Source organism: Monodon monoceros, unplaced genomic scaffold, assembly GCF_005190385.1.
Source record: "Monodon monoceros isolate NGI ecotype Baffin Bay Population unplaced genomic scaffold, NGI_Narwhal_1 Super_Scaffold_6, whole genome shotgun sequence".
NCBI classification, from domain to species: domain Eukaryota; kingdom Metazoa; phylum Chordata; class Mammalia; order Artiodactyla; family Monodontidae; genus Monodon; species Monodon monoceros.
The window spans coordinates 54,363,956-54,385,019 of NW_021703783.1; the positions used below are offsets into that span (position 1 = coordinate 54,363,956).

The following is a 21,064-nucleotide window of genomic DNA, read 5'->3' on the forward strand; positions in this document are numbered from 1 at the left end:
ATTTTCCTCAAGGCGTATATAAATTCTTTGCTTTCTGTTTTTTAATTCATCTGTTTAAGATGTTTTGGTTCTCAGTTGTTCATGAAAGGACTTTAGGGAAGCTTTAAGTAACAATAAAGATTCAACTCAAAAAAAATTAGTATTTGTTTTTAAACATGTTGTTTTATATGAGGAGATCAAAAGTAAACACTTTTGTTTTTCTTCATCTGAAAGTTAGTGTTCTTACTGTATATCTAAAATTATTTTCTATGTACCCAGTATGTCTGGATTTGGAATGAACAGGAATCAGGCATTTGGAATGAATAACTCCTTATCAAGTAACATTTTTAATGGAACAGGTAAGCTTATTCTGGAGCCAGTACCCTATAAAAATACGATAGATCTTGAAATATAAAGCAATTCAACATACTAGTCAAAATATTAAAGGAATTTTTGTGTTAAGATGATAGAACTTAATATAGGGAGAATTTGACAGGAAATAGGATTTAATTCAGTGAACAGTTGAAAGATAGTTAAATATATTTTTTTCACTTGGCATGTTAATAGCACAGTGTTATAACGTCAGATTTATTTCCTTAACATCTGGAGAAAGCGTAAACATTTACTTAGTCTGTACTGGTGCCTCAGAATCTTTTTTGCTTCAAGAGTTTTTCCTATCTCAGTCCTGTCACTACAGTCTAAACTAGGTTGAGTGGTATGGCATTCTGGCTATAGAGACCCAGATTGAAGAAACCTTTAAAATTATATGGAGCACTTACAATTTTTTCTTAATAGTTTTAATAATACTAATTTTGGCATTTAACTCTTAACAAATTTTTAATCCAGTTTTATGTGTAAAATTCAGAGTTTAATTACATGGAAAACCAATTCTGATTTTGACAGTAAAGAATTCTTGCAGTCTGTTGGTTTATTTCTTTCATCAGCTGCTTCAGACAGAAGAGAACAGGAGGCTTTGTTGCTCTTCTGCTTCAGGTTTCACCTTCTTCCACCCTTGCCTCCAAACCCTTTCCTGAAAAGGAAATAGAGGATGTTTTATGGTCATAGGAGCAAAGATGAATATGATTGTTGAGAGAGAAATACACGTGAAGGAAGTGGAAGGTGAAAGAATGATCAATGAAATGGGGCGTACGTGAAAGCACGAGAAGATTTAGTAATTGAAATGACATTTCTGGCTATCGGCTTTTAATTTTTCAGTGTTATTGTATGTATAGTAGCATAGATTGACCAAGTGAGACTTTAAAATGTCAAATTTTAGCATTTAAAGTTTTGCGTTCTAATGGGAAATACCCTATTTCATTGTTCCTCAAATGCAGATTTTTTTCATATTTTAATATCTCTGAAATTAGGCTGCATATCATAGTTTAATTAGCGAGGTTTTTTCCCCCTAAATGAACCATAAAGTAACAGTGTGTCTCACAGTGCCATCTTATATTCTGAATTATGGTTTATACACTTCTGTAAATTTTAGAATTATTTTTAAGTCATTTTTAACTAAGTATATTTTACACTAGGAAAATTGTTTCCAAGTCTTAACCCTAAAAATAAAAATTTGTGAGTTAATACTATTTTTAGGTTAAAATTATTCTCAAATAACATATGGTAGTTTTAAACTCCATCTTAGAGGACCTGAAGAAGTGTGTTAAAAGTTAATACTTATTGAAAGTTTTTAGTTAATTTGTAATCAAGTAATTCAAGAGATTGCTTTTTAAATTAAAGCACTATATAAATTGTTAATGTCTATTGTTGCCCTTTTATATAGTAATATCTTTTTAAAATTCAGAATTCATGAACTGCAATTTCTTTAAAAACAATGGGTATGAATGATTTTATCTTTTACCCTTCATAAATTTAAATTGTCACCTGACTTGGAATGTAACTATTTCCTATCAACAAAGTAATCTTGAGTTAATAGTTTCTTTCTGAGATTCTTCTAATTATGAAACTTAGAGAAAAATTAACTGGAAAAGGGGGCAAAATAAATTGAAAATGGTTATAATAAACTAGATGAAACAGATTAAAGAAAAAGTATAGTGCAGGGTAAAGCTAAGCTAGAAAATAAGTTCTTCAAAAATTAAGAGTATAAGATTATAAGAATAATAGAATAATAAATGTTGAGAAGAGATCAAGGTGACGATTAAAATAGGCAAAGTAGAAATGTTGGGTTAAATTTATTTTTTAAAAGGAAAGAAACTGATTTTTTTAAATTCAAAATGAACAAAAATAAATTTTATTCATTCCTTATTTATTGAGCGCCTACTGTGTAATAGGTAATATAAACTTCTGGGCTTTGTATCATATTCTCATACAATTCACTCACTAGACATGGGAACCCTACATTGACCTACGTTCTCCACCCTACTTTATACCCTCAGCTGCAAAACACACGTGCACGCACGCGTGCACACGCACACACATTTCACACACTCACGTGCATACACATTTGTGTATGGGACTAATAGGCCACAGGAAAAAAGAAGTCCTTAGGGCTTCTGCTTCCATTGCCTATGCCTCAAATATGATTCAGGCTATCTGCAGGAGGCAGTGTCATTATCACACCTATGTTATAAATGAAGCTCCAAGCATTCCAGATACAACCTCTGCTTTTGGATACAATGAAAGAGTAGTTTTATCGCAACAGTCTCCCCTCTTGCTAACTAACAACGTATAACTTGAGTACCATCTTTCACAGGGGAAATAGTGTATCACCTTACTCCTTATTCTCTGTTAAGTCTCTAGGATTTGGGATTTTTATTATGCTAGTAAGTACATATTGCTTTGCTGAATTGTTCATAAAATTCTTTCACATGAAGTCAATCCACAAATATTTATTGTACATTTACATATGCCAAGTACAGTGCTGTACATTGTTTAGGAAGAAGGCACTGTTATTTCAAACTTTATTATAGTTGGTCTTTAATAACCTCTTTAAAATGTTTGTAGAATCAGTAACTAGTGTTTTTTCTTATTATTTAGATGGAAGTGAAAATGTGACAGGATTGGACCTTTCAGATTTTCCAGCATTAGCAGACCGAAATAGAAGGGAAGGAAGTGGTAACCCAACTCCATTAATAAACCCCTTGGCTGGAAGAGCTCCTTATGGTAATTAATTAAGCTTTTTAATTATGGCCAGTGAAAACTTTCTGTTGCACGCACGTACACATATATATGTGTACGTATATGCATGTGTGTGTACACACATGTATTTATGTGTTTTCTAATCAGAGTAGTGTAATTTTGTCAGAGTTGATAAATGCAAAGTGCTTTTTTCTCCCAGAATACCATGATAGCAAAGTTAAATGGGAAAACTTAATTTGTATAGAAATCCCAAAAGGAAGTCTTCATTGGTATTCAGAAGTTATTTTCTTCTGGCATTTCTTTCTTAATTCACCTTAATAATGATTCTATGGTCTTCCTCTTCTCAATTCATCACACATTTTTTAAAAGAATACATTCCCACATTCCTAATGATTAATAATGACTAACCATACATTAACAATTTTTTCTAAGCCAGTTTCTCAACCTCCACACTACTGACATTTGAGTAGGTAGTTTCTTGTAAATGAGGGGCTGTCCTGTGCATTGTAGAATATTTAGCAACATCCCTGGCCTCTGCCTACTCGCTGCCAGTAGCACCACCCACCCACCCCCGCATTGTGACAACCACAGATCTCTCCAGATTTTGACAAATGTCTCATGGGGGAAAAAATTACCTCCTGTTGAGAACTGCCGTGGGTCATGTATAGTTTATGTAGACTCTTGGTCACCATTAATACCCTTTTTCACTGTCTTTAATAAATAAGAGATTTGGCTAATAGATGCTAAATGAACTAGACATGAAAATTATATAACAGGAATATAACCGTATTCTTTTTATCCTTTGCACATACTTGTTTGCTTTTGGTAGAATCTGATACAGACCAGTAGCAGAAACAATGAACTTAGAGGGATCATTTCATCACTTTTCTAAGATAACTATTTTTCCCATTTTCAACCAAGAGGGATTTCTGTGGCTTTCAAAATATGAATACAAATAACAACATGTGAAGAAGGGAAAAATTTATTATTAAGAGTTTCCTAATTAGCCTCCCCCCCCAGAAAAAAACAAAAATGATCTGCCCTGGAAGTTGAGTACCTAGCTACTTGATTCTCAGTTCAGACTCTAATGTTTTTAACCTTTCCTCATAGGTCCATTTTTTCATCCCTTTAATCATTCCCGTTGCTCTCCTTGGACCATCTCTAGTTTCTCCATATCGTTCTTGAATTGTGGAGCCCCAAACTGGATATTGTTCTCCAATAAGGGCCTGACTAATGCCAAGTATAGTGGGAGGATTACTTCCCAGTTCTTGCATGTTTTACATCTATTACATGGAGTCCAAGAAAATCTGAAATAATATGGAGTTGTTTTATAATTGATTGCAATTTGCTCACCCTGTAAGTCACTTTCAAGTAGAATACTGACATGTTCTTTAAAATTTATTTTGTTCATTTGTATTTGACAATTAACTGGTATTTATAATAACTAGTCAAATATTTAAAGCAAGTTTTTAAACCAAAAATTTCCGTAATTATTACCAATATCAAATTATGTTTTTTCAGCATCTGTATATGACATTAGATTAGAATTATAAGATTACCACTTATTTCCCTTGTATTATTTTGTATATTTAGCTATTAATCAGTATATAAGAATTTAGTTATTCATTGTTACCCAGAACACCAATTTTTTGAAGTGTGCTTTCATAGCGTAATTTAAAAATCCTTTTGGTATATTATTGTGAGAAAAGTTAACTTTTTATAATTTGTAGCAAAATATCATAAATATCAATTGCAATTCTCTGGATTATTTTCATTACATAGTTGGAATGGTAACAAAACCAGCAAATGAGCAATCCCAGGACTTCTCAATACACAACGAAGATTTTCCCGCGTTACCTGGTTCCAGTTATAAAGATCCAACATCAAGTAATGATGACAGTAAATCTGTAAGTAACTGAGAATTATGTATGTGAATTATATAGTTTTTTCCCTTCAGATTTCTGTTATATTAATAACAGTTTTGTACACTATATTAAGGACTTATTAAGTACTATTGTGAAATTGTTTATCTTGAATATCTGTAATAACCTAACTTCTGAAGAATGTGGAAAACCTTTATAACTTAGAAGATAGCCTATTTTTTTCCCTATTTCATATAGGTTTGCAAATTTCTGTTGAACTTCTCAGAGTTAATTTAGACTTTTATTGTAGTCCCTGTCAGCTGGATCCCATGAAGTTTGATATTATAGCCTTCTAAGGAGCTGTGTTTTTCTTGAGTAAGTTTTCTCCTTGAAGAATCTTTATACACATTTTATTCCTGTGTTGATTCAGCCAACCCAGCTTCCTCTTTCTGACTTAACAAGTGTGTTTATTTCTTCCACATTTCACTGAAAATAGCTTTTTGTGTGTGTGATGGGAGTTGTATATTGTTAAAATAATTGATAAAAGAAGATTACTGGGTAAGAATTAAAATAAATATGAATTTTAAAAGTTCATAATTAAAATTTAAAAAATAAAAAGTTCGTATTTTCTAACTTATCTTGGAGGTTTTTATGGTGATGTTTTAGGTAATGTACTATATTTAGTTTGTCTTCTAAATATACTTCTAAAATATACTTGTAAAAATACTAATAAAGTATTGAGGAGTGTAACTCAAGAGTATCCCAAAATGAAAAGTTCTGAGATAGAGAGGCTTTTTTTGTCTGTGACTGAAGATCTGAGATAAATAAGAATATTTTCCATATATTTCTTGTCCTTTAAGTACTCAAATATGTACAATACAGGATTTATTTGTATACCATGGCACAGTTGTGGAAACAAAAAATTTCATGTAGAACTTGAAAAACAGGTAATAATTTACTACCAACTTAAATATAATAAAAAATGAATAGAAAAGTACTAGTATATGAACTTGAAATTTTTACACATAACAAATTTTAATGTCACATTTAATTTTTTTCATGTTAGAATTTGAATACATCTGGCAAGACAACTTCAAGTACAGATGGACCCAAATTCCCTGGAGATAAAAGTTCAACAACACAAAATAATAACCAGCAGAAAAAAGGGATCCAGGTGTTACCTGATGGTGGGACTCTATAAAATATATCAAAGATATTATAGAATTCACTTTTTTAACTTTTTCCTCAAAGATAAAAATGACTGTGTTTTTCTTATCCAGGTCGGGTTACTAACATTCCCCAAGGGATGGTGACAGACCAGTTTGGAATGATTGGCCTGTTAACATTTATCAGGGCAGCAGAGACAGACCCAGGAATGGTACATCTTGCATTAGGAAGTGACTTAACAACATTAGGCCTCAATCTGAACTCTCCTGAGTAAGTTTCTTTCTTTTCTCCCTACATTTGTGTATAGTACCTCCCTGCAGTTTTTAATTTCATGTCTGCAAATTATATTACCTGCTGCCACTCATTGTTGCTGGTATTTGCTGACTCTTTGGGTCATTCCCTCTTATATTAGTTCCTGGATCACTCTCACTTTATAGTAATATTCCTCTTATAATTTAGCAGTTTCAATATACACATATATGGTCTTTTCTAAATCCTGAAATCCTAGCTTCTTGAATTTCTCTCCTCCAAAAGTCGTACCCTTCATCATACCTCAGCTGCTCACTTCTTTAGTCATCCCTTTGACTTCGTCATTTTTGGTGACCTCAGTTTCTCTGTAAGATTGTGCTGCCATGCCACTTCCTGTTTTCCATTTCTCTCCCTCTTCTACGGGCTCCTGTAATCATTAGATTCCATTGGGACCTTCATCCCACTGATTCTTGTACCTTTTTACTGTTCCTCAACATCCCTGTCTCTCTTCCCCTTAGATGAATTCACTTCCTTCTTCTCCAGTTAAATTCTATGGTCAGTCATGATTGCTTGTTTACATATACCCCTGACTGCTTTGCCCCTCTCTTGCTTTGTCATACTTGCATGGCAAAAACTACAACCCTGGTTATATCTGCCTGTTACACTCTTGACCTGTGCTACTAAGCCTGGCTAGAGAAAAATACACAACTTACTGCCTGGTCTCACTTCAGATTCATGGCCAGGAACCTCAAGAATGAGCCCTTAATTCTGCCAGCCATAATCAAGCTGGCATGCCTACTCCATTCATTCTTTTGTTCTCTTTTGCAACTGTTTTACACTTGCCCCTTCAAACCTCTAATACCTTTTCCCCTGTGCTTAGTGTCAGATGGTGACCTTGCTTTTTATTTCTACTTTACTAAGAACGAAGGAAGCAATCAGAAGAGTGTCAGTGTAGTCCTGCCACGAAATCAGTCACCTACAACCATCTGCACCTACCTTACTCTTGTCTTCCACCCTGTTACCATAGCTGATCCATGCTTTCTACCTAAAACGTTTGAAAACTCAAAGATATGGATCTAACAATTTTTTGCACTTTGTTGCATCATTTCCATCAGCATACAAATACGCTGTTACTTCTTCCATGTTAACAGATGCCTTCTCTTGATCCAGCTTATTCTATAAGTTATTGCCCCCCCACACCCCAATTTCTTTATTCTCCTTTGGAGCAAAACTCCTCAGGAGAGCCATCTTTGTATCTCCTATTCAGTGCTACATTATTTCTTTTTTTTTTTTTTTTTTTTTTTTTTTTTTGGCTGTACTTCACAGCTTGTGGGATCTTAGTTCCCCACCAAGGATCGAACCTGAGGGCCCCGGCAGTGAGAGCACCAAGTCCTAACCACTGGACTGCCAGGGAATTCCCTGTTTCTCACTACCTTTAACTGCTTCCACCCTGGTTTGAATCACCATCTTCTCTTGCTTGGATTACTCCATTAGCCAATCACCAGGTGTCCCTGATTCTCCTTTTGCCGCTTATAATCTTTTGTTCATATGACAGCCAGGACAGTCCTTTTTGAATAAGTTCATTCTCTGCTCAATACACAGTTAGGTTTTGCAGTTTTATTATGATTAAAAACCCAAAATCTTGATAGGCCTACTAATCTGTACAGGCATGATCTGTGTCTCTCCTCTACCTACACCTTAACAGCTTTGTTCACCCTGTTCCAGTTTCACTGGCCGCCTTGCTGTACGTCAGACATGTCAGTCATAACTCTGCATTAGTTGCTCTAGCAGTTCCCTCTGACTAGAGTAGTTTTCTACCAGATAACAGATATGGTTATCTCCCTCATATCCTTCAAATCTTTGTTCAAACGTGACCTTCTAAATGTGCCCTAACCTGACTGCCCTATTTAATTATGCAACTAATCTTCCCTCCCTACCCCACCACTAACATGGAATATTATTTATGTATTACGTAAATTGTTTTTGTGTGCCTCCCTCCCAATCCACCATCTTCAACCAGAAAGTAAGTTTCACGTTATCAGTGATCTTTGTTATGTTTGTTGATGTATAAGCATGCTAGTGCCAGGCATATAATAATAGACACTCAGTAAATGTTTGCTGAATTTGAGCTTTGGTTTTTAATAATTGCTGATATTTTTTCTCTGGCCATATAAATAGGAAAGTAATTGTACTTTAATTCATTGTATTAATGAATTTAAAGCATTCTGAGTTGAAGTAATAATTCATATACAGATATGTGTGTGTATGTATGTATTTTTAACCTTGTTTCAGTTTCCTGCTGTATAAGTAATAGTAAAACCAAGAAAAGATATTAGTAATTTAAAGATGCTCATTTTACATTTGAAGTCGTTGTTTTTCCTGATTTGCTGAAATAAAATTAGAAATCTATTTTCCTACTTTGGACTTCAGAATGGTTTTTTTCTCCCTCATTCAGAAATCTCTACCCCAAATTTGCATCACCCTGGGCATCTTCACCTTGTCGACCTCAAGACATAGGTAGGAGAATCTATTTTTGTTCAGACCTTTAAAAAATATATTTGTAACTGAGAATCAGTTAATAAGGCTTTTTTCATTTTATTATCCAGACTTCCATGTTCCATCTGAGTACTTAACGAACATTCACATTAGGGATAAGGTGAGTGTAGTTTATTATTCTACTCAGCATGAACTTATCTATTTTCAGGTGCTGTTTTGCAGTTCAGACCGCATAATATTTTTGAAATATTTAACAGTGGTCTCAGGGGTATGCTTTTGTATGTCCATTCAGTTATATGTAATAGTTTAATTTCTATTTTTGTTTATAATCCTGTGTTTTGATGAGGTCTGGGTTATATTTTAAAAATATTTTAAAAACAATGTTAGGACCAGTAAAATCTTTCTTATAGTTATTAGTAACAGGGTACAATCATAACCACAGTTGATGGGAATAAAGTAACTTGGAAAATTTGAATTTCCTTCTGATATTCTCATTTTATGTTTACAGATAAAATGTTTTTAATGAAAAAATATATTTTAAAACTGTAATCTTTGACTTTTTTGTGTAATCTTTTTCTATGTTTAATTTCTATGTTTCTAATTCTGTCTAATTTTAATGTTTTAATTTTCTATGTTTTATGTTTACAGATAAAATGTTTTTAATGAAAAAATACATATTTTAAAACTGGAATCTTTGACTTTTTTGTGTAATCTTTTTCTATGTTTCTATGTACTGAATTTCTAGTTATAAAATAACATTAACAGATTAGAACTTTAATCTTTTTTTTTTTTTTTTTTTTCCTGAGAAAGAAAATAACACCTTTGCTTTAGGGGAAAGCACTGAGAGTTCAATTTTGTTAGAATGGTATCTAGATTTTGGTTATGTGAAAGGATAGATACAGTTTGTTAAAAATGATATATTTGTGTTATACTTACGTGCATAAATATGTGTAATATAAATATATATAAATGACAGCGTTCTGCGTCTGTGCCATGCAGTTGTGTAGCCAAACGGTTGTTGATGTTGTGGACAGGCAACTAAAGAGATACACGTATTTCTCGACATGTCTTTTAATACTTGAGTAGATGGAAGACAAGAAGTACGAGATAGAGCTAGTTTTTTCTGTCTGTGGACTGTATGATTTGCTGCCACCTCCACTATAGCACTCATTTTTTGCTCCAATTATCTGAGGGTTCCAGAACCTTTTCTTATGCCAGCTTAAGAAATAATAATTTAGGAGAATTTGTCACATTCAAGACTGCTGCCTGAGTGGGGATAATATGAATGGAGAGAAAAGTAACATTCAGAGAGTGTGTAACAACAGTTAAACATTCAGATACAGGACTAGGTAAAGAGAAGAATGTTTTCATTTCAGTGAGCTTTTAATAAAGATTTGTCTTACTGTGACAATTTGAGACTATTGAACTTGTGTTTGATAGTTTGGTAGGCAGTTATGTTTCTGCTTTGTGGAGTGACATGTAAAGCAGTCATCTTTTCATCATCCATTTAAACAAAGAAGTATCCCTTTATGATTTTTGTACTTAACTGTGATTTGCTAAAAATACATGATGGATTTGTGAATCACTGTCAGATGTAGATTCAGTTACTATTTCTTTTAAGTCTTCTGTGAGGCACTCTACAGAAGGTGCATTCACATTGTCACTTAATTTCATTTACATTTTTAGTAATCCTTATAGGTATCATTGACTACATTTTATAACTGAAAGTTCAGAGACATTAAATAACTTGGATATGGTCATATTAGTCAGTAATGAAACTAAGACTTGAATGTAAGTCCTGCATTTCTGAGCAGCACAGTGTTCCACTATTGCCACGTTGAGTATTAATAAACACCTCGAGTAAGACAGTGTTAGGTCTTGCTTAGAAGTTTTTATTTAGCTTTTTTCCCCATTAGTACCTAAAATAAATGTATCAGAAATAATTATTAAATGACTTTAGTCATTTAAATGATAAAACTTCCCTTTAGAATTATATAACTATACCTCTGTAATCATGTAATAACAGTTGTCTGCTACAAAGAGGGGTTTCTGTTTTATCTTTCCATTTTTACTTTAGTGCAATCAATTATATGTTAGGATTTTCAAGCTCATTTTACATTTCAGAATAATTTTATTTCTTTTCCAGCTGGCTGCAATAAAACTTGGTCGATACGGAGAAGACCTTCTCTTCTATCTCTATTACATGAATGGAGGAGACGTATTACAACTTTTAGCTGCAGTAGAGCTGTATGTTCAAAGTATTTTTAAAAACTTTTGTATTATAGTGGATATTGTTTATTCTAAAAACTTTTTTAAAATGATGGTGGCTGTAGTTTTTGTCCTTGTTTTTAAAGTGCAACTATTTCTTCATCAAGAAATCTAAGTTTTTTATATTTAGTAAAAATTAATTTAGATTGAAACCTTATATTACCATGTCTTCATAATCACTGTATACATAAAAACAATTTCAAATTTAAATAACTGTAAATGTATAAGAAGACAGAATCAATTTGATTCATGGGTATGATGAATCTAATTTTTATAAATATGAAGTATAAGGTGTGGTTCATACCTGTGGTTACTCCTTGTGGAACCACATATGTTAATGACAGTGAATTTCATCATTTAAGAAATATTTATTAAGCATTGTATGGGCAAGGCACTGTGCATATTTCTTGTGTATTTTGAAACATTGATAAAGTCCACATTCATTATCAGAAGCCTATTGGCCAACTTAAATAAATTAAGTCTTAAGAAATTGGTCCATTGAATACATTGTTTTTCTGAGCATTTTTGTTTTTACCTAATGCTCTAAGAATAAAAACTTTGTGTCATTTTTTATATGTCCAGGTGGTAACATTTTGTTACCAATAGACTATTCTATTAATCATGTTTACTGTAGAGTGAATTGTTACTAAAAACTTACGATGTAATGATTGGGAGACCTTTTTATAGATTTAATAAGTATTTTATAATATTCCTAATAGCATTTCTATAAATGGCCTTGGATCAGATACTTTAAAATGTAAAATTCACTGTGTTGTTAATAAATTGTTTTTTTATTTCTCAATTGAGAATGTTTTTTTCCATGTTTTCCCTCATTTTTTGTAAGATAGCAATTGTTACCTGTTCGTTTTAATTTATTCATAAGTAAATAAATTCATCAGTCATTCATTCATTCATCACTGGCAGTACTGTCTCATATCTTATTTATGACTAAAAATATATAAATATATATAAAATTTATGTCTAAAATAAAATATATGTCTAAAATAACCCCTCGTTGTATTGATAGGGAGGTATTTGTTTGCATGGAGGTTTTTCAGCATAGTTACAAATTTTATGTGAATTTATGTAGTTAATTCAAATAGGCTTTGTATTTAGTTTCTTACAAAATAATACAAATAGTTGGGGGTTTTGTTTGTTTTAATAGGTATCTTAATTTCTATTGAATATTAAGAAGAACGAGAAAGGAGTGAAGTTTCTGGAACACAGTGATCTTTGGTCTGCCAAAGTTTTTATCACATTGCTCATAGAGCTTTTAAGATCTCGTTTTGTTTGCATAAAAAAATTCTTCAGTTAAATAAAGATGTGTGTGTTAATTAAAGAGTGTGGTTTTTGGGCAAATTAAGAAAGTCTTTTCCTATATTTATTTTACTAAGTTGTATTTAATAACAATAAAAATCAGGGAAAAGAAGCATCAATATTTATGTATTTTATGTGTGACTATTTTCTGAAAAATGTTTTACAAAATGTAGAAAATGTTTGATGTGAGCCACAGGAAAAAATTAATTGTCTTTTTCTCTTAAAAATTGAAGTTTTAACCGTGATTGGAGATACCACAAAGAAGAACGAGTATGGATTACCAGGGCACCAGGCATGGAGCCAACAATGAAAACCAATACATATGAGAGGGGAACATATTACTTCTTTGACTGTCTTAACTGGAGGAAAGTAGCTAAGGTATATTTTTTTCCATGTGCAAATGTGTAACTATAAATCTAGATTTTAAAAAGAAGTGTCCTCTTTTATCTGTTTATATGTACCAGTACATCCATTCCAATAATGTGCCAGATATTTGCTGAGTCTTTTAAAAGGTCTCCACCTCCTTGGCTTGATTTAAACTCTAGGAGAGTATCTGGAAACAGCTCATTTTACCTGTAGTTTAGGAAAATGATTGAATTTGGTAAGAAATTTTGTAATTTTTCACAAGCCTTGGTAACACTTGAAATACTTTTGTGTCTACTCAGTTGTAAAATAAAGATACCCTCTTGCAATCCCGGTCATGTATTCTTATATTATTATTACTTTAAGCAAATACGAGATTTGTCCTAAAACCAGTATAAATATATTTTTATATATTTTTTATGTAATATATATATTTTTTCATATAAAACCAGTATATAGGCTTTTTAAACACTTGCACTCTTCGCAGGAAATGTGCTTGAGTTTTTATTTGCAAGTGATATAAAGAAAGAAAATGGCAAGCATTAATCATGATTGTTCCTTTGACTAGTATGCTGAATATCTGGGGAAAGAGGCCAGTGGAAAAAGTTGTTTTGGTTTGCAAATTTTCCTCACAAAAACACCTTTCTAACTGTCCCATGTGAACAGTTTGCATCAGTGTCATAGCATATTACACATTTGTGTTTAGTTCCTTATGTATGTACTTAGTCTACCTAGAAGAAAATATAGCTCACATAGATTTCATAATTCCAGGATTACTCTGAATGCCTTTTCCATTGATAGGTCTTAGGATTAAAAACTAAAGAGTTAGTTTTGTTGGTTTTATTAAGTTTAAACAGAAAAAAAATATTTCTTGACAGTTCATTGGGTAATTTTTTAGTTGTTGGCTTGGGGTTTTTGTTTTTTTTTAATCAGCTTTACTAAACTGATAAAAGAGTAAAACATTTTTAAAAGATAGTGTAAAATGCTTACCAGATAATTATTACAAAATTTTACATCACAAGAAGACTTCATATAAAACATGAAATAGAAGGGATGAGCCCAACAAAAACGCCCAAAAGAAGACACATACAAAAGGTTAAATCTTTTTTTATTACTACTTTTGCATGTTTCTCTAATGGTAAATGTCATTGCTTCTCAGACCAAATCTGCATACCACCCTACACTGTATTTGAGTTATTTTAACAATTCTAATTAATATGCATGTCTTGACTTTAAAAGGTAGATCCATGAAATAAGTAATAAGTAATTAATTACAAATAGTATACAGGACATTGTGTATGTTACCTGTTCTTTAAGAAGTGTAGTGAAGTAGAAAACCTTAGTTTTTTGTATCAGGATTTGAAATTAACTCCTGTTTCTGCTATTCATACTTTGACCTTGTATAAGTTTCCTTTCCATGTCTGCTTCCTTATCTTTTAAGTCAAAATGATTTTTGCCTCCTGATTTATCATGTAGCTTAATTGATATTACACAGGCACACATATACACTGAGTACAGTGCTTGGCATATATTGGGTATTTGATATAGGAGAGTAGTTGTGGTAGTTTGTTGCTGTTGTTTTTATCATCATTATTATTACAGCTTGTTACTGTTCTTCCAAGATGGAAAAATTCTGATTATTGTTAGGTTAGGTCAGTGGTTCTCAAACTTTAGCTTGCATCAGAATTACCTGGAGGCCATGTTAAAACACAAATTGCTGGGTCATACCTGCATTGTTTCTGGTTCAGCAAGTCTGTGGATGGGACCTGAGGATTTGCATTGCTAGCAACTTCACAAGTGATGCCAGTGATCATGCTGGTCTTTGGCTTCATAGTTTGAGAACCTGGTTCTTCAGGAGAGAAAGAGTATCTTTGGAAGGGAAAAATTCTAATAGTAAATGACTGAAGTTTTCTCTATTCAGTTGAAGCTTTTTGCTCAATATCATCATAAATTATTCCAAACATATGTACAAAAAGAAATAGGTATTTGCAATAATAGATAGATGTGTAATTTTAGTTGAATTTTAGTTTGGTATCTGTGAAGAAATCAACTTAAGTGAAAAAAATCAATTTCCCAGAACTAAGTTCTCCCCATAAAATTAAATATTCAGAAACAACTTGAACATCAATAAGGCCCCTAATTTCCCACAAAAGCAATTCCTCAGTCAGGTAAATGTCATGTTAAAGAAAATTATTTGTGTGTGTGTGTGTGTGTGCATAAAGTAATAATTTTATCTGATCTCTCCTATGTACAGTTGAGCTTTTGTCTTAACTTTTATCTTTAAAATTTTTACCTGTGAAGTTGGAAAATAAAATTTGAGAAATATTAAACTATTTTTGAAAAATCTTAAGGTAATTTACTGGCCACTTGTGCTGATACTCTTCAACAAAATTATCTTTATAGTGATGAAAGCAAACATTTCATAGTGATGAAAGCAAGCAGAAATATTGGTTTCTATCAAGTATTAATATGCAGCTCACTTCTTTTGATTATATTTAAAGAATTCATGGACTTAAAACTTTTAAGTTGTGTTATAGTCACAGAATAAACTTTTCACAAAGGCTTCTGAGTTTTTGTTTGTTTTGTTTTTTAAGGATGTTTTCAGTGTTTTTCCAGAAATTGGATTAGGAATTAAGAAATTTAGTTCCATAGTATATTTATTAACAGACTTCATCAAACTACAGAAAATCCATTGACGTGCCATGTCGCAAGTCAAAGTCCCCATCTGTAAAGTGGTTGTGGTTTATTATTGACAGGTAAAGGACATGCATTTAATAGCTTCAACTCATAAGAAGCCTTCAGTATGAATTAGTATTATAAGTAATAACTTGATGTTATGGTAACATTGAAAAGTATTGAACTGATCTAGACCATAATCAGGTCTTTAATCTCACTTCTATGAGGTTCTTTCTTTCACTTTTGCAAATAACTTAATATTTTCAGAGAATTGAAGAAGTGTAATTTTAAGTAAGGGATTAGATTATTTAAATCAGAAGTATTCCTTATCCCCTAAAAATTCTGTGAGTTCTAGGATTCAGCCCATTATTTATATAAAGAATTTCCTGTATGTACATAAAAATTTTGACACTGTATTTGCTTATTCTCTTTTAGATAATCTTGATTTGTCAGCAGACTGTGTGGTCTATCCTATATGTAATTTAGCTAGAATAATTCACTATCCCATTAACTTAAAAATTTGTTATATATAGTCTCAATGAGTAAGATTTTTAAAATAATTTTATCCACAGAATTTTTAGGTGATAGAAGCCCCCCCCCATTTTCAATAGCTTTCTCAAACTAAAGACTTAAAAGTTTCAGAACTCTTTCAGTCTGACTTCACCTTGTGGGTCCAGCACTGAATAGGATTTTTAATGCTTAGGATTCTTTATCATATCATAACCTGCTATAAATGTGATTTTTTATACCTAGAACTCTTTCTAGCCTTTAAACGATTAAACTGTAATCTAAAAATCTTTTCTCCATTAAAGCAAATACATACATAGAACTTCTAATACCTGATCTTGGAATATTTAAAAAATTTAAGTGTTCTGTTCCTAAAACAAATGAAGAAAACTTGGGTTCATTGATTTATCAGACATTAATTACACACCCTCTGGGAGCCTGGAAGCTCAGTAGTATTCTCAGTAGTAGGTAGTGATAAACAAAACAGACACACTTCTTGCCCCTACAGATTTTACAAAGGTGTGTGTGTGTGGTATGTGTTGTGTGTGTACATATAACATAAACATGTAAAAAAGATACTATCAGTAATCAGAGTTAGGGAACAAAGAGATTGTAAGCTTTATGTCTTTTAAGAAGACATAGAAGAGAAAAAAATGATTTAAAAAAATGGGAGACAAAATTTGATTCTGAATCTGATATATAAGGTCTGAGATTTTCTTAATTATCATATTAAAATATTTATGCTCCCTAGGTTTAAACTGATCTTTTTTTTTTTTTTTTTTTTTAGTATGTAGCGGGGGGAGATGTGTGCATTGATGAAGTTACTCTAGTTTAAATTCTGATTATACAGTGTAGTTTACCAGTGCACAATGATGAGGATAAAACAATTGAAGAAAATTTTAATTTATATAAATATAACTTAGTGGAGTATATGATTTGTCAGTTACAAATAGACTTTTTACCCAATAACTACATACTTTAGAACTAAAATTAGCCAATTTTAATAAAAGAATGCTACAGCAAGAAGATACTTCCTCCACTAATATAGATATTTATCTTCAGCCAGGCAATAAAATTCTTTCAAAGCCTGGACAGAGTAGGGAGAGAGGGAGAGGTGCCTGCACAATGCATTAAGGAGGCTGTGGTGATTGTGATGGTGATTCTGGTGTTTGCTAGTTTTTACTGATAAGCAAAGAAGCTCTGTGCCTTAGTTAACTCTAAAGTGAACTTTTTAAAAGTCATCACAGGGTGCCTTCTTTATCAACATTTGTCAGTGGACTGAATTTTTTCAACATTATTTATGGATAGGGGTGTAATTAAGTAGCTTTGGTTTTGGATCTTGGGCTAAAAATATTAAAAATAATGTGTTATACTAGAAAAATCATGTGCTTTGGTGTACTAGAGATCTGGATCCTAATCCTAGATCTGCCATTTATTGTATGACTTGGGCAAGTTACTTGTGAGCCTCATTTTCCTCCAATGCAAATATGAAGATAACGATATCTACTTTACAGACTTAAAAAGATGAGAATAAACTTAGCTTTGTCTCTAGTTTTGACACATATTAGGCTTCTGATAAATTATACCTGCTATTTCTGTAATTGTTATTGTAATATCCTTAAATTCTAAATACTTGGTTTTATATCTCAAAATTTAATCATGACCTAGGTTTTCATTTTAATTTAATAATGAAATTTTCACTTAATTTAATAATGGAAACATCTACTGTGGGATTAATTTGAAATAAGACAGATAAGGTGAAATATGTTAAGCCATGGTACTAACATTACTTGTTGGCTTTCTTTAGTACATAATACATATTATGGTTCATAGTGTTTTAAATGGGATTAACTGAGATAGTTTGTGCTACTTGAATTCAGGTTGTAGAATTAATAATTTTCGAACCTCTAGGTTTTGGATTTAAAAAGGTATGTTTTTGGTTTGCTTTTTTTTAATATACAAAGTCATATTCTGCACCTCTTGATCTTGGAGTATCATGAAGAATTTGCTTCACCATTCTTAAATTTTAAAATTCATGTAGTGTTTTGAAAGTTTAATTAAAATGAGCTATATAGTTCATCTTCAGATGTGCCTACAGCAAAACCACTGTCTAGTTTGGGGTGGCAGTTACATCTTTTCAGGGTTTTGGGGTTTGTGAAATGGGAAGTCTGGAGATGTGTGAGTTTTAAGTTCATTGTTTTCCCGAGATAGCAAGTTTAGAGTAACTTTGTTTGCTTCTTTTAAAAAAAACATGTGATAAGACAAATTGGAAAAGCCTTTATTTCTAAACTTTTTTCATGGAAAAAAAAGTAAAGTTTTAAGTTTTATACTTCATTGAAGGTAGCTTTACTTTAAATATCCTATAATTTTCAATGCTTTTTATTAGTGATATAGTAATTGCTCCCTTCAAACTTTTATTTTTGAGCAAAAAAAAATGCATAGAATTTGTGTCATAAAGTAAATGTTCATGACTAGTCTCTGGCTTTTATGCAGAAAGTCTACATTTTTGTACTTATCAGATAGAAACTACAGCATATTATCTTTCTTCAAGCTATATTTTACTTAGCGGGAAAAAGTTGTTAATATATCTCTGTTCGTTCTCATACCTATAGTTATTTTATTTGTTCATATAGTAAATATATTTTGACAAAATGTGAGATCAAACGAAAGGAAATCATCTAAATTTTTAAATTTGGTTTTATAGGAGTTCCATCTGGAATATGACAAATTAGAAGAACGGCCTCACCTGCCATCCACCTTCAACTACAACCCTGCTCAGCAAGCCTTCTAAAAAAAGACTTCCCTTTTCTTGGGGTATGGCTGTCTCAGCACAATACTCAACATAACTGCAGAACTGATGTGGCTCAGGCACCCTGGTTTTTAATTCCTTGAGGATCTGGCAATTGGCTTACGCAAAGGGTCACCATTTGAGGTCCTGCCTTACTAATTATGTGCTGCCCAACAACTAAATTTGTAATTTGTTTTTCTCTAGTTCGAGCAGGGTCTGAATTTTTTCATTTATTTTCTTTTTTGCCAGCAGACAGACTTGGGTCTGTAAAGACAAGCAAGTACACTGAAAGAAGTTTACCATTTAGTTTCTAAAATGTAAAAAAGAAAACCCACAAAAGACTCAACAGAATTAGACCACAAAATTTGCATTGTTCATTGTAGCACTATTGGTAATAAAATAACAAATGTTTGTGCATTTTTATGTGAAGATCCTTCTCGTATTTCATTTGGAAAGATGAGCAAGGTCTGCTTCCTTCATTTTACTTCCCCTTCTGTTTTTGAAAGGCAGTTTCGCCAAGCTTAACGCAAGAATATATGACTGTTTAGAAGAAAGATATTGCCACAATCTCTGGATGGTTTCCAGGGTTGTGTTATTACTGAGCTTCATCTTTCCAGAATGAGCAAAACACTGTCCAGTCTTTGTTACGATTTTGTAATAAATGTGTACATTTTTTTTAAATTTTTGGACATCACATGAATAAAGGTATGTATGTACGAATGTGTATATATTATATATATGACATCTATTTTGGAAAATGTTTGCCCTGCTGTACCTCATTTTTAGGAGGTGTGCATGGATGCAATATATGAAAATGGGACATTCTGGAACTGCTGGTCAGGGGACTTTGTCGCCCTGTGCACTAAAAGGCCAGATTTTCAGCAGCCAAGGACATCCATACCCAAGTGAATGTGATGGGACTTAAAGAAGTGAACTGAGACAATTCACTCTGGCTGTTTGAACAGCAGCGTTTCATAGGAAGAGAAAAAAAGATCAATCTTGTATTTTCTGACCACATAAAGGCTTCTTCTCTTTGTAATAAAGTAGAAAAGCTCTCCTCACTGCAGTGTTGACTTTGATTTGAAATTGTGAAATTATTTCTTCAACAGGAAAAACAGGAAAAACAACCTAAAGTTTTACAACTGAACGGTGTGACTAAACAATTTAAAACGTAGTCTTTTTTTTCCAGCTTTTGACAGCTTATTTAATGGAACCATATACCGTTTCACTTGTAGGTTAAAAATGTAGACATTCTTAGTATTAACCAAGTTCAGAACAGAGAAAACTGTTTTTTAAATGAATAATGGCAGCATTAGAAATAAAACTTCCTGAACACTCCTGAGACCCAATCAAAATACTCTGCTTTTGTGAGACGTGTATAAGATATTTCTTGTTAGACCTTTGAGATATATCTTAAAGAAGTAATGTGCAAATTAAGCTAAGCCAAAGAGGAGGAGTGGGGTAGACTTCCCCTTCAATTTGATTGCCTGGTTATTTCACATGCAAGTTGATGGATTCTTTTCCATCTACAGATACTATATTTAAAAATGTTTGAAGACTGAAGCTATAAAAGCAGAACTAGAGATAGAAGTTAAAAAAAATGTTGATTTCTTTAAATTTTCCTTTTTAACGTATTTTTCTATGAAGAGTGGAAGTTTGTTGACATGTACCAAATCATGTTTGAAAATGAAACATTTATGACCTTGCTGTATTTGCATATCAGGAATATAAAATGACTTAAGATTTACCTTTTTCTATATATTTTGAGATATGAGAAACTGACATAAAAATATCAGGATTTTTTAATCTTTAGATTTAAACAAAGCATCTCTTCTGTAGGAAAATGGAACTTATGTATTCTAGTTTAACTTTTGTGCAAAAAAACTTCACAGAACACATATGTAATTTGACATCTGTTAAATCCAGAAATCGATTTCTTAAAAAGAGGTTACATTTTTTCATAGTAATTTACTTTGTAAAATGTAACTTTTCCTACATAATCATAAGAAACAGCTGGAAGGAAAAAAGAAAATGGAAGGGGATCTTTATTCTTATGAGTATAAACATAACAGTATAAAGTGTCACCACCATCATGACTGGTAGGTACTGTGTGAATGACTCAAAAACAAAACAGCTCAAGTGGTTTGTTGTCTGGCCTCTAGCTGTTTGCTTTAACTGCCATATGCAAAGTTTTAAGTGCACACTTTTCCAGTTTTCTGAATTCTATTTACCCTGAATCATCAAAATGAGAAAACTCTTACATGTAAAGCAACTTTTTATAACTTGTTAATAAAAT

General features: G+C 32.1%; 1 protein-coding gene across 5 annotated transcripts in view; it reads left to right on the plus strand.

The window, feature by feature from the left end:
* The window catches only part of CNOT2 (CCR4-NOT transcription complex subunit 2), a 111,503-nt gene extending 91,674 nt beyond the window's left edge, over positions 1–19,829 (plus strand). For 4 of the 5 annotated variants that reach the window (XM_029204208.1, XM_029204210.1, XM_029204211.1 and 1 more), the window contains 10 exons: positions 259–338; positions 2,974–3,099; positions 4,858–4,982; positions 6,004–6,124; positions 6,218–6,374; positions 8,809–8,870; positions 8,960–9,009; positions 10,996–11,096; positions 12,668–12,812; positions 18,685–19,704. In XM_029204208.1, the coding sequence (XP_029060041.1) occupies positions 259–338; positions 2,974–3,099; positions 4,858–4,982; positions 6,004–6,124; positions 6,218–6,374; positions 8,809–8,870; positions 8,960–9,009; positions 10,996–11,096; positions 12,668–12,812; positions 18,685–18,771 (1,054 nt within the window). In that variant the 3' untranslated portion in view covers positions 18,772–19,704. Of the gene's footprint in view, positions 1–258; positions 339–2,973; positions 3,100–4,857; positions 4,983–6,003; positions 6,125–6,217; positions 6,375–8,808; positions 8,871–8,959; positions 9,010–10,995; positions 11,097–12,667; positions 12,813–18,684 lie in introns of all 5 variants that reach the window. The other variant, XM_029204209.1, reaches the window with a different exon arrangement.
* Positions 19,830–21,064: the final 1,235 nt, after the last annotated feature.